The sequence below is a fragment of the Bacillus rossius genome, chromosome 12, assembly GCF_032445375.1.
Source record: "Bacillus rossius redtenbacheri isolate Brsri chromosome 12, Brsri_v3, whole genome shotgun sequence".
In the NCBI taxonomy this organism is placed as follows: domain Eukaryota; kingdom Metazoa; phylum Arthropoda; class Insecta; order Phasmatodea; family Bacillidae; genus Bacillus; species Bacillus rossius.
In genome coordinates, this window is record NC_086339.1 from 38965457 (window position 1) to 38980214 (window position 14758).

General features: G+C 34.5%; 1 protein-coding gene across 1 annotated transcript in view; it reads left to right on the plus strand.

Moving 5' to 3' along the window:
* LOC134537853 (hydrocephalus-inducing protein-like) overlaps positions 1–14758 on the plus strand; it is a 184325-nt gene that overhangs the window by 81844 nt on the left and 87723 nt on the right. Inside the window, exons 42-48 of the mRNA XM_063378731.1 lie at positions 1320–1455; positions 3114–3286; positions 6218–6356; positions 7371–7576; positions 8383–8489; positions 13374–13509; positions 14572–14682. Coding sequence (XP_063234801.1) covers positions 1320–1455; positions 3114–3286; positions 6218–6356; positions 7371–7576; positions 8383–8489; positions 13374–13509; positions 14572–14682 — 1008 coding nt within the window. The remainder of the gene's footprint in view (positions 1–1319; positions 1456–3113; positions 3287–6217; positions 6357–7370; positions 7577–8382; positions 8490–13373; positions 13510–14571; positions 14683–14758) is intronic.

Here is a 14758-nt window from a genome sequence, read left to right on the forward strand (position 1 = left end):
ATAAATATCCAATGAGGCAATGAGCAATGACAAAGCTAGCTACTATGACAAAAGAATCGTGAGACATCACAGTCTGGTGGGTGATTTTGTTAAACCCAAGCCACTGCAGTACACATCAAGAGACACGTTTCTTCTCTACCCTCCTTCCCTCCACAAAGATACAAAGAGAGAGAAAAACAGATAACAGACTCGCTGATGCATCCACATATTGCCTGAGTGCTTTTATAAAATAACCCGAAGTAGTTTTTCCACTTGTAATCTCTGGATTGGGTTGACTCGAAATCTGTCTGTTGAGGTTTAACTTTGCATGATCACAGGGTAAGTTTATTAGAGCAGAAAACAACCACAAAAGAGTGAACGAAACAGAAAACACAAACAGCAAATATCTCAACAGCATATAAAAAACAAGTCATCAAAGGTTTGTAATAAATAGTTTTGGATTTATGATGAACATTAACTGAATTAATTCAGAATAGGTTTCAATCATAACATATTATAAAAATTAACTTTCTCATTGAAGTATGTTTAATAAAACCTACTAAAAAAAAAAAAATATTTTTACTTCTGTTGATTTAAAGTAAAGGGAATTAGAATATAACAATAACAATTTTTCCTGTCGAAAATACATTTTTTTGGGCTAGGACTGAAGCCCTTCATGCAAGGACTGATTAAGTATAAATTTTGTATAATACATAGAAATTTTTAATGTTCAATACAAGTCTTAAAGTAATCTAAATGTATATATATTGTAACAAATTCAGCATTAAGACTTGTATTTAGTATTTTCAGACTGCTACACTATCAAAATTTGTGTGTAAAAAATTATATATACATTCATCACTTCTGATTGAAAATTCTGTGAAACTTTCAGAGAATCACAAGAAGGGCACTGACAAACCCATATGCTCTTATTCCAGAGTTATCTTCAACTGTGCATGTGTTGTACATTGCTACACAGTTTTATATTTTGTTAAAATCAGTGGCGAATTCAAGGGTGAGCATAGTCTTGAGAAACTGGAGAAAATGACATTTCCATTGAGGGGGGGGGGGGGGGGGGTAGCAACTTACATTATTTTCTGGATCCACCTCTGAATAAAATATTTCATGGTTCGAGATTGCAATCACTATTGCATGCAGTTATCAAAGGTGATGATATGAACAGTGTTTCAAAACTCAAACATTTGTAAACTACATACGTATTTTTATCTAAGTTTTCAATTACTCTAACATTTTTATTTTATTTTGATTCTGAATGCAGGTAAAGCGGCAGTCAAGTGTTGTAAACAACTATATATGCCTGTGTAATTTTTTTTTTCTAGCCTAACGCCTCACCAGAGGCTATTAAAAACCTTGGAATTCCAGTTTGGGTTATGAACTGCACAAGTCCGGAAACACCACCAGCGAACACTTTCGTACAAGCTCTCATTGATGATACGCGTTTACAAGACGTGTTTGGTGAGTAGTTCACAGATGCAGAGTTTCAGTATACAGATTTGAGTAGATTTCCTGAATTAAGTGTTTTAATATAACTATATTGAATTTATTAAAAAGTGTAAAATGCTTAGATAAAAATATTATTGGAATTTTATGTGTTTTTACTATAAATATTCTGTAGAAATAATGAGACTGACTTTATACAGAGAGGAAAAAAATTACATCCCAATATCTACTTGGATTGAAGGAAGATAATTTTGTAGCGACCTTTATTAAATATAGGTTCATGTGTGACATGTTTCATAGCATAAGGCCAGAAACTTATAAAGCAATTGGGATTTGAAAAAATTGTCGATGAGAGAGTTGTCGTCACCAATACAGAGATATTTTCTGCTCCATCAAGCTGTTATGCTAGTTTAAGCGCATTTTCCAGTTTATTCTGACCATTTGTATCACTATTTTACACTATTGAATCCAGAGGAAGGCCTTGGCGGCCTAAATAATTTTTGGATTTTCTTTTAATTCCTTATCATAGTTCACCAAACTTACTAAAGTATTATTTTATCGCAGTTCTATATATTTAATAGGTAATTTTTGAACCACAAATTAAATTAACTAAATATTTAAATTCTAAATGTACTAAAACTGTATTAGAAGATTTAATTTGGCCCTCCCCTGACCAACATTATGGATCTGCCCTTGCTGCTTTATGTGTACTGAGAGTTAATGCTACGTTTGGAAAATTTGTTGAAAACTTTTGTTCCCAGTCATCACTGTGTCTGCCTTTTGGTCGTTCACCTACCGCAGTACTTTCCATGGAATCCTTTTAGGGCCCTGTTGGAGTGATTGTTATTCAACCACACCATCATGATCTGTGTGGTTCTAAGATTTCAAACAAACTTCCTGTCAGTCCAGCTGTTTGGGAGACATTCTCGTTCTTTATTTTTTTTCTTATTGTCCTTTGGAGACAAGAATGAAGCAAGTTCATCCTTTCTGGGACTTCCTTCAAGTCTAGTCAGTGTCGCTCGTTTCCAGTTCATTATTTAAAATGGGTGTGAGGTATGTTTGTAAAAAGTTGATTATGGGGAAGTATGCCATTCCATAATAATGGATGAATATAGTATTGATACGTATTTCTTGTTAAATAGTGCTATTTTTTTACAACATGTCACAAAGCTTCCCTATGTTTTCTGAGTTTTCATTTATATCTGCTCATGGGTCGAGATGGTACTGTTGTAAGATAGGGCTCTCCAGTTCTACTATCCAATATTTTACCTTTGTTTCATATAATTACTACTGGGCTGGTTCCTTGGTGGATTTCTTTACTGATATCTCTGACTTGTGACATGTGTTTTCTTTTCTATGACATCACTGTCATAGAACTTAAAAATCATTATTAAAACTTCTACTTCAATTTTTACTTGTAGATGGAGTTTTCCCGTTTGCCTTGTTAGTTTTAAAATCTGCTCTAGTTTTTCATGTTGAAGGCAGTAAACTAAAGACTTCATGTTTAAGGTGTATCTTTTAAAATTTTGTTCAATTTTTTTTGCAGTTTTTTCAAATTTTGAATGTTCGCTTGGTTAACCTGTAGATTATAAATGTTATATGTAAAAACTTTTTTTTTTTTCAAAGCTGCTGTCAGTTCCGTGTTCAGCGCAGGTTGTTATGGTCTGTGCCAGCGCTCCTGCGCAAGCCGCGCGAGCTGCTTCCTCCGGAAGCCGCCACGTACCTGTACGTCCTGCGCAGAGAGCCCAGGAGAGGCGATGGCTATTCGAGCGTGTTCCCGATATCTCCCGTGGAACCGGTGTTGCTCGACGCGCCACCCACGGAAGAGGTGGATGACTCAATCAAGGTTTGGCTCCTGTAGTAGTTTTTAAGCATTATTAGGTTATTAGTATGGTTGCGGGATTTAACATTACCAATTTTTTTTTGTAAGTAGTTCAACACGTTTATTGTACACAGAAATAAGTAAAACTGTTGTTTATCAGTGTCTTGGATCCACAAAACAGGCCTGACGTCTTGAATACGTCATCTTGGAAATGTTCTCCAAGTCACTAAGGCAGTTTCGCCATCTCCTAAGTAAACTCTTAATGTGTGTGCGTAAAGCAGTTGAGCTACAGGGGATTGTCGTGCGAAGAGGAAGGGTTGTCTTTGATGTACGTGTTCGAAGCTTTGGAAAATATCAAAAATTCCTGACGTGTTTTTAGAGCAGAATGCAGTAAAAATTTTGGAACATAGCTAACACCTGCATTATCAGTCTAACAGTCTAACCGCATTATACTGAGTAGAGAATGAATGGAGTTGTTAAAAATAAATTAGAATGCTCATCAGACTGATAAGACTTCATACACATGTGTGAAAGTTGACAGTTATCAGTATGTCTGAATGCAGATTATTTGGAAATACAGTTAAAAAGCAGCGGCTGCCAAATTGTGCATTGTGCTCAAATGTGCTATAAAATGCATTTTTTTTTAAATTCCGGAATAGTTTTTGAAATGGCTCTTTTCACATAATTCTAGCTATCACATAACACATAAGTAATCAGAGGCAGTTAGTTAGCTAGCTAAATGTTTTCCATGTTGTTCTTATTCAGTGTTTGCTTTCCAGGATGTGCTGGTAAACCATATACTCAAGCACTCACAAGTTGTATCTATAGGTGTTTACAAAAAGTGATTGGGTACAGTTAACTAGGTTTACTGCATCACGTTTTCAGGTTTACTCTATCACTGCAGGTTTACTTGTTTGTTTTTTAATGCTTGGATACTATTTAAATGTGTTATATGATGGAATTTCAAAAGTGACATTAAGAGCATGGAAATAGCTTGAGAAATGCTGCGGTTAGAGCAAGTTTTGAAATAAAACAATTTCAAACACTTATGCAAATAAGATCTAATAAAGTCCTTTAAATTCAGTATTGGGGGAAAATATTATTTATAGTGATGGGCCGAGACTCGAAAATTCGAGTCGAGTCGAGCGAGTAGCATCAGCTCGGCTCGGCTCGGCATTCGAGTTTATTTTACTCGACGGGGCGAAACTCGAAAGGAAATTCGGGTAAAACTCAATGATAAAATATAATAAAATTGAATTACAATAAATTCTTAATATCTCCTTACGTGACTTCGGCCGACACTAAAAATTACGTACGTAAGACCGAAACACGTACTTACACAATGACGACAATCGGCCATATTATTTATATTGTAGTTTTACATATTGCCAACTTAACAGGTGTGACTACATAGCAAAGAAGACGAACACATTTTTAATAAACAAAACACGAATTAAATTTTATAATCATAATATCGGCAGAAATATTACTTTTTTTTTTAGTAAATCTGTGCTACAATCGGCGCAACGTTACAATAATAAATTAACGGTAGCGTTATATTTGTGCGCATGTTTGCGACTGATACACCACCAATCACGAAATGGCATTTAAAAAAAACTTTGCTCCACTAATTTTAGGAAGTATAGGTTGGCGAACTTGAATTTTTTTTCCGTGTTTGTTTACACTATTACGTTCGGCGAGATTGCGTTTTGTATAATTGTTTGCTATCCAAGTTAAGTGGCAAGTTAAAATTAATTATGAAGTATAAAGTATTTTATAAAATGTAACTATTCAATACAAATACAAAAGCATGTATTGGTTGGAAGTGCCAGCTTGCGATTGGCCGGCAACGTAACGGCGTTAGTGTTGTAGCAATAATCTTTAAATGTATTATATTTGTTATGGGAACGTTTATTGTAATGTTGCGCCAATTGTAGCACGGCCTTACACTTCCCATAAGTGAAAGTTTTCAAAAATGTTCTAATGATTGTGTGAAACTTACCCTAACCTTCGCGCCAACAAGCCTAAATTATATTCAATGTTTTTTATTGACTCGTGAATGCTACAGGCCGCAGCTAACTTGTTCGGTTCAAAATAAGGTAAATATGTAGTTGAGCGGTATTTGCGAAAAAAAAAATGTTAAAAATCTGAAAATACTTTTATTATATGCTCTTTAAATTCCTCTTTTCATTAAAGCCGGCGGATATAAGAAATTTCAAATACTTTAGGAGATATCGAATTTTTTAATTTTCACAGTTGGGCGATATTTGTTAAATAAAATTTAAAAATTTCGAAAATACTTGTATTCTATGCTCTATACCTCAATTATTGAATTGTATTATATCAGTTAAGAATTTAACCTAAATGAATTATTTGTATTAATACTTGTATTTTAAATATATTTGATTAAGTGGGCCATGATATAACAAGACAACCATCTAAGGACTCTTAGCAATAAAGTGCAAATATTCAAGCTCGACTTAAGTGTCAAAGATTCAAATAAAAATTCAGACTCGAATCGACTCGACTTGAATTTATGATCTACAAACTCGACTCGAATTGACTCGAACTAATTATTGTAAAATTCGACTCGACTCGACTCGACTTAAAAATTTGCAGGTTCGTACATCTCTAATTATTTATAATATGTACCTACTTTTTCTGCATAGCATAAAGAAGGAATCTCCTCCGGTTGGGCCAAAGCCAAAGTGCAATAATGACTCAGCCTGTTAACACCTTGCAATATAATACATTTAGTAAATTGTATCATTAATTTCGGCAAAGTAACTATACAGTGATAGATTGAGATAAACCTCTACCTATAAGTAATATACTAAAAAGCATGTACATGTTTGTTCACTTCAGTTAGAGTACATATTATTTAATTGGCTTAAGTCTAATTAATGTACATTAAGAGTTTACGTTTCATAATTGTTGTGTTTTTTGCTTCACCAGACTTCAACTGAGTTGGAAAGTGCTCGGAAATCAGAGAGAGGCAAACTGAAGAAAACCACCAGTAAAACTGACGTCTCACTTCCATTGCCTTCAACACAGCAAAATGGCATCAGGAAATCAATAGCTGACTCTCCAGATGGTGAAAAATTGTTTATTTTATAATTTTGTGTGTGTGTTTCTGCGTGTCTTTGGTTGTGTGTTTATTTGTGAAAACTACTAAAAATGTAGTTAAAAGGCTTTTCTAAATAAAGTACTAATTGTCAAAATTCATCCAAATTAGTATTAATAATGATAAAATACAAATATGTAAAACTGAATGACAAAAAACATAATATTTATGCCTTTAAAAAAATATGGAGAGAGCAGAGTCCTGCAATGCTATAGGATATTTGATGGAAGGTTTTCTAACGCAATGTTTGCATAGATGTTCATTTAAGCTTGAACCATCTATAGTCCAGGTCATTGACATATTGATATTATCTATCTATTAGATCTGTTCCATCATTTTAAGTGTGATTGGCAAACTGTTACATGACTAATGTTATCGCCAGGAGTATATTACCACCGGTAAAACTTGTAACCCAACACACCCAAGTGACTACCTTCCAACCATTTATTCCACTATTTTTTCACTACTCAACAAAACTCAAACATGCCATTCGACATTCTCCAGACAAAAACAAATAATATATAAGGAATATGAAAATCACTGCCTCAACACAAATACATAATCAGATGTTCTCATCTAAACAATATGTGAATATTATTGTTTTGTTTTTTTCGCAAAAAATTAATTATTCTGAAGCTCTACACACATTTTTTTTTTATAAAAGTGCTTCTTTCATTTTCCCCTGCAGCGTGTTTTGGGTGAGCTCTCTAAACGTATCAATTAATAGTTAGCTTGTGAATATTTTTAATCTTTAATTTATCAGTTAGTTTTCTTTTGCAAGCACCTATGTATAATTTGAGCGTAGCATAACTGCGTAAGACATCGAGTGTACATAATTGATCGCCTTAATTTGGGTTGTATTGAGTGAAATTTACGAGTGTAAGTCATAAATGAAACAAGCTTGGTAACAGCTGTAATTAGTATGCTAGGTTCAGTCAGCTGTGTTGGTATCTTTATTAATTTGAAATGAATGCTGTTGTACAGAACGCGGCCAGTTCAGTAGCCGCTGGGTGCTGCCGCCTGGTGGGAGCATCGACTGGAAGGTGGCGTTCGAGCCGAGGCAGGCAGGGGAGTACTCGCACACCTACACAGTGGGAGTGACAGCGTGGGACCGCCAGTACTCCGTCACGAGCCGCGGGACATGTGGCCTCCCGGACGTCAGCACGAGTCCACAAGTCATTTTCCCTCAGGTGCGACTTCCTCCATGCGCTGTTGCTGGAGGTGCAAGTTGTCGTTACGGCTCGGTGTTTCGTTGATGAAGTAGACGTACAGTTGTAACGTTTTAAGAGGTATAACTCAGTCCACAACACCGAAGACGCCCGACAATGATTGACGAAGACTGACGAACAGGACAACGAAAGAGTGGGATTCGTTTAGCACTTAAAATTATGTGCAATTTAAATTATCTCTCAAAAGGTTTTACCTTTTTAACTTAAAAAAAAATTGCACATTCCTACAAATAGTGTATATATTTCTAATTCTGTTTAATTTTGCTGATTAATATTTAATAACTACCCTGTGATACATAAAAATTATAAGAAAACTTTACTTAAAGGTTCTCAAAAAGTCCTGAAATTGGTTCACCAGCTATGTATTTATACACATTCTGCTTATGCGTTTTTACTTGACAGTGTGAAGTAAAAACATTTAAATAAAACAAACAAAATTAGACCATGCATAGATGGAAGCGAACACATAATCAAGCACTATGTAGTACATCAATTGATAAAATAAGAAGTTTGTCATGTTATCATATTAATTTTATTTTAAGTAATAAAAGTAGTTTTTAAATATTCTCTTTTTTTTTTATCATTTCTGATACACTAGACAGTTACCTATTTATAAAATTGATCCAGAAACTTCTTAGAATATTGTTATAGAATTGGCTACTTCATATGATTTGGATTTTTTTGGTTTTGTTATTCTAGTCGAGCCAATAATATTAGATAATCAAGTAATACATTTTTTAGTTTGATTTTTTTTTTTTTTTTTTCAGGTTTCTGAAACTGTGCCAAAAGAAAGAACATTTTCTCCTACGTATTTTATTGAAAATGATGCATTTGACTTGGGTTCAGTTATTACCTCTAAACCCAAAGATAAGAAGTAAGTAAGGTTTCAAAAAAAATTATGTAATTTTTTATCATCAGAAACAAATCAAAGGTGTATCAGATATTTTTAATGAATGTGCTGCATTATATTTTTTTTCATCCAATAGTCATGTTCTTATAATTTGTAAACTGTTTAAAATATATTTTATGATTTTAAAACACAAAGTAATAGAGTTATATATAATTTTCATCTTAATTATGTTTTAAAATGTGTTCAGTTACTTTAATTCCCTTATACTAGGTCATTTTTTATTATTTTTTCAATTGTGGTTTTATTATGTCACGTTACCTGTTTTGTATGCAAACTTCAGCATTTTGTTTAGATGAATTTTCACAATGCAGTATTTAATATTTTCTACTGAAAGGAAATATACTGTTTTCCTTAAGTAAGAGGCAACTCCTGTTTCTATTAAATGTTAAGAGTTTTGTTAAGTATTTAAATTTAAGGGTAGCTAAACATATAGAAAACCAGGAAAAGTCAAGGAAAATAAAATGTTCAGGGGATACTAGAAAAAAATGCATAGAAGTCACAAAACTTTACTGGCAATTCTTGTTGAGCTGAAGTATGCAAGCTGCTATAGAATGCTTCTTATGCTAGTTTACTAGGCCTGTGCAAAACTTCAACTAAGCGAATCAGCTGAAAGTCTTTTAAATATTTGATTTGACTGCGCCAGGAAATTTGCTGTTCTTTTATTTGAAGCTTCTGTATTCTGACAAAAAATTAGAAGCTTAAGATTTGTACATATACACATATATACATACATATACATATTTATACACATATATTTTGCATTGTATTATGTTCCGCATGAATAAATTTGTTTACTTAAAAAATCAAAAGAAGGTGCTCCGTTTGCTTTTATTAATTCTAAATATTAATAGTATGCATGGTTCTTTTATGTTTAACAATTGATTAATCACTTAAAAACAGTTCAAAAATTGCAAATGTTAAATTATTATAATTTTTTTCTTCAATCCAGAATTTTGCAAAATAAGTGTAATATAGCTTTGCCAAGAACAATATTCACAATTAGATTCGATTTCACTTATATTTTAAACATTTGATTTCATATTTGTTTCACATCAAAAAACTAGTATTTGCTCAGGCCTATTGTTTATCCTCATGTTCTGTAGTTGAACGTTTTCTGCTGTTCACGTACCTGTCTTATTTCGCAATCACTCTGGGGTCATTTAGCGTGTTCCTTTGCCTCTAATTGTCTCAAAAACTGTGGAACTTTCAAGTGCTGACCAAATACCAGCAGGCTGTGTGCTGCCCGATGCTTATCTTCTTTGGCTTATTGGTAGAAAATCTGATGTTCTACTATTGAAAAATTAGTTTCTTCAGTAGTCAAATAACACAGTGTAAAAGGTTTTTTTTTTTTTATTATTATTTCCTCAAAAATAGTTTTATCCTCTCCCCCCTCCCCCCCTCCAAATTACTGCAAAAATGTATTAATATAAGGTGTTACAGTAGAGCATCCTGTATCCGGAATGGTCGGGACTTAGACTATTCCGGATAGTAGAAAATTCCGGAAAGTAGAAATTGACTATAAGGCCCCCTAATTGAAAAAAAAAATTGCTCCCGAAGTTTGTGAACATCCTGTAGCTGTAGATGAGGACGGCAAGGGGGGTGGGGGTAGGGTGATGACAGCTACATCCGGTGGTGTGACCTTGCCACGGGCACGCTTATCAGTCCTTGCCTAGAAGCACGCTACAGCTACGTGACTGTACCATGATGTCCGCGCGAAGCAAGCAGACGTAGGCGAGACGTTTGACATTCAATGAATTGTGTTACAATTACGTAATTTACATAGTTTGTACAGTGATTTGGTGTATCCACATGTTGCATAAATAAAATATAAAATAATAACACATGGTACAGTTAGGTACGGTACATTATAAATAAAAAAACACTTACCATGACTCACTGTAGGCTACACATGTCCCGCGAATAAAAAATAATGTCCTAGAACTTAGATAAACTGCATTGAAATAATCACTGTATACGGCCCCACTTGTCTGTGTGTAAGAAACATTGTTTAACAGTCGCATTAATTTAAATTTAAAAAGCTAAACAACAAATTACCTAAATAGTCACACATTGTGAAAGACAGGAGAAGTTAAAGTTAATCACTGTCACTGTCACTCTGAACGTAACTGTTTACGTTTGTGCCACTGGTGCCAGGTGTTGGATCGTCAATGTTCTCACTCGTAGTTGAAGCAGGTGTGGAAACAGGAGCTTTTTTGAACATGTCACTAATGCGTTGTTGCCGCACACGTTTGTGCTTCTCTTCAGTCAGCTGTTTTTGAAGCATATACAAATGCATAATTTGCTGGTCGTTGATATAACTTCGTTGCTCTAGGCCAGCTATTAATCGTTCAATGTGGTGAAGGCACTCATCTTGTGAGATTTTCTCCTGTGGTTCATCTTCATCGCTACTGCTTTCATTGTTTCCGTCGTCTTTGTTACACTTAACAGAGTCTAATATCTCCTTATCCGAAAAGTGATGCACAACGGGAACATTATCATCAACACAAAACCATTCCACAATGTTTTGTTCTTGCAATTGTAAGTCTTCTAGTTCTGGATTTGTTATGTTCTTGGCATACTCCAGCAGTTCGTTCACGTTTTTTTGTTTAAAACCTTTGAAGTCGGCTTCATTTCCCTTGTCATGAACCTCGTCACGATAAACCAAAGTCGGCCACAATTTAAACCATGCCTTGTGAAATGTTGACACAGGCATTCCTTCCCATGCACGAGCTAGTGACCATATGACATCCTTTATGGTGTATTCCTTTTTAATTTCTGAGATAGTTTTGCCGCCATTCAGATAAGATAAAAAGTGCTTCATGAACTCCGTGCGATAACGACATTTTAGGGAGCGTAATATTCCCTGATCTTGCGGTTGGATTAGTGCAGTGCAGTTAGGGGGCAGATACATGACAGAAACATTATCCCTGTCTAGTGTTTCAGCTGCAGGATGCGCGGAGCAGTTGTCTAGCACAAGGACAATCTTGCAGTGCGGGTCTAAGCCTATCTTGTTACAGTGTTGCCGGCTCTGGCGCACAAAACTGTCAAACCATTCTGTGGTTATTGCAGATGTTATCCACGCGGTTTTTGTAGCTCGGTATTCAACGGGTAACACTTTAACACCTTTTAGCGCCCTTGGGCGCAAGCTTTTGCCAATTACGAGTAGCTTCAGCTTGTGGGTACCGGCAGCATTTGAACAACCAAGCACGGTCAATCTGTCTTTAGAATCTTTCATCCCGCTGTGAGGATTATCTGCAGTGCACAGCGTGCTTCGAGGCATACAACGCCAGTACAAAGCAGTCTCGTCCGCATTGTAAACTTGGTCTGCTGTTAAGTTGTTGTCCAACACATATTCTGCGAACTCAACAACAAACTTTTCTGCCGCCGCTGTATCTGCAGAAAGCTTTTCACCGCTAACTTTGAAAAAAGAAATTCCATGGCGTTTTTTGAATTTATGAAGCCACCCTAACGAATAGTCACAATCGTATGTTAGATTCAGTTCGGCATGAAACATTTTTGCCTGTTCTATCAGCATCTGTCCAGAAATGCTAACACCTTCACTTCGCCGCAAACGAAACCATTGATAAAGAGCATTATCAAGGTCGCTACATTTACTACCCTGCATTGTTTTTCTGTTTTCAATTCCTCTCTTCGTATCACTGTCCGAATAAAATTTACACAGTTCATTCTTTTGTTTCTTTATGTCGTAAATCGTCGAAATGCCGACATCATACGATTGGCTGAGATTTTTAACAGAAGTCCCAGCATCTAGTTTCTTGAGAATCTCAACCTTTTCTTTAATGGTAAGAACTTTTTTCCTTCGTTTACTACTCTTTTCCTCATCACCAGGAAGTTTATGTTTTGAAAACATCACGTGTCTGCAGGAACGTACATACTAGCGATCGCGCACCACAAGCAAGACTGACATTGAACGCACACAATACACCACTCCCCCTCCCCTACAACGCGTTATCACGGCGCGCTCACGTGTAGGCGGGGCCGCTGCCGCCAATTCCTGATATGCGCTCGACGCCCGTGCACTGCAGTCGCGAGACCGGAAGCCTTGGCTTCCATCATAACTCGCTGAGTGTTTATAAAATCAAGTGCACCCTGACTGACTAGACGGGGCGTGAACTGCGCAAACAATCGGTATTTACTTCCGCGGGAATAATATATATTATAATTCATTTAAAAATATATACATTTTTTTAAATTTTGTAAATTTTTTTTAACTCTCGGAAAACATCCGGATAGTAGAAATTCCGGTAAGTAGAATTACGGATACAGGATGCTCTACTGTACTTAACTGTTAGTGAGTTTAATGTGCAATGTCAATTTTCATGTACTTGTTGCTGCAGGATTTGGGAAATTTGTTTTTGGTGCATTTTTGAATGTCAGTGGGAGACCAATTCCAAATGAAATGGAACATGTAGAAAAGCTGTCATTACTTTCATTAACAACAAGTCCTCCAAACTTGCAGGATGCTGCTTACAAAGTTATTTATCATTCTTCGAAAAACAAGGGATGATAGAATTATAATTTGTAGCACTCTTAATGTGTTTTTGGGGTTTTTTCATAGACATACGTTTTATTGTAGGCTTTTACAAATTAAAAGGACTTTTTTTTCTTATTATTATTGTAACAGAACAACATAGTTTCAATTGGTAACCAAGTAAGTGAATTTTAGTTAAAAAATTACTCAAAAATTTTGTAGTTTTTTTAAGTTTCTCAAAAAATAGTTTGTCACCTTTTAATTTCGGATTAATATTTTTCTTTTGGTCTAAATGAGTTCTTTACTTGTACTTAGAATATTGTTTATCAAGTTGGGTTTCATCCTCTGTATTTCAGCTTTCATCAAGTAACAGCAAGCCTTAACTTTGAGAATGTAAGTCTTCTTCCTGCAACAATTAATTTCAGTTTTTTGGACAAGATCACGGACAAGGTGGACTGTTTTACCTTCGAACCAAGTACACTTTTCCTAGAGGTATGTTAATTTTTATTGCTACCTCATTAAACTGTTGCTTGGTTTCTCAATTTGTATATGGACTAAGGGGGAGAGAGAGGAATAGTAGATACACTGTATTGGTTTCAACAGTTTTTATTGGCTAACATTGGAAATTTGCCTTGGTTAAAACTTATATCACACATGAAGAGATTTACAAAGTCCATAACATAGTGTCTGTTAACAGTATATTAGAGCTTCATTCATTCCCAAAAATGGTTTAAAAATAGGTTGTCCATAAAAGAATGCCCCAGTTTCAATGGTATATTATGATGGCCTAAGTAGTGAAAGAATTGAGTGTATTCACGCCAAAAAAAAAAAACTAGTTTCAACCACAGTTAATCACAAATAAAGGTAGATAGGGTTTAAGAAATTGTAAAATTCAGTTTTTTTTATAGCAACAGATGTTGATAAAATGTTTTTTTTTCTTCATGGGCCTAGCTTAAAAATTTGAGAAAAATGAAACAAACTATTATCTTAAAAAGAGGGGTTGAAATTTAAAAAAAAATTAAAACTTTTTTAGTATCAAATTTGTTAGAATTTATTAATAACCTTCTTAACATTACCTTAAAACTTTGTCCACGATGAAAAATAGTGTCTTAAGATAAATTATTGCATAACTACCTTAGTAGACTTAATATGAAAATTGTTTAAGACATAGACATTCAATGCTAGATGCATTAAGTTAAAAACATTCAAAAAAAAATTTGCTGCATGTAAAATGAGAAAATGTTTAATCAAATTTTTCTTAATATTGGTGAACATATAGGATGTACATTAAGTTCTTGAATGTTCCATCAGATTATATATGTTTCCAAAACATTTTCAGAAGAAATAGGTACTTCGAAATCTACTTATGCCTAGGCTGTACCGAAAATAATTAATTTTTCTTCAACTGCCATGCTGCTAATAAATTCAGTTACTGCTTAAAAGAAATTTGCCTTGTTAACTTGCTATTTTTGTTATTGCCTTGTAAGGTGTTTTTAGTACAAGTATAAAATTAAATAAATTAAGAGTTATATTGTTTTGTTTTTTTATTTACAGCCTGGAAAACGTGAAGTACTTAAATTGATGGCTACTCCACATTTGCTGGGACTTTTGTCCGAAGTGTTAGTTTGTAGCATCAAGAACAATCCTAAAGTACATCTCTTCAAGGTAACATGAATTATTGAAATATATATATATATATTCATTTCACTCTATTATTGTATTTGATAATTAGTTTTAACAT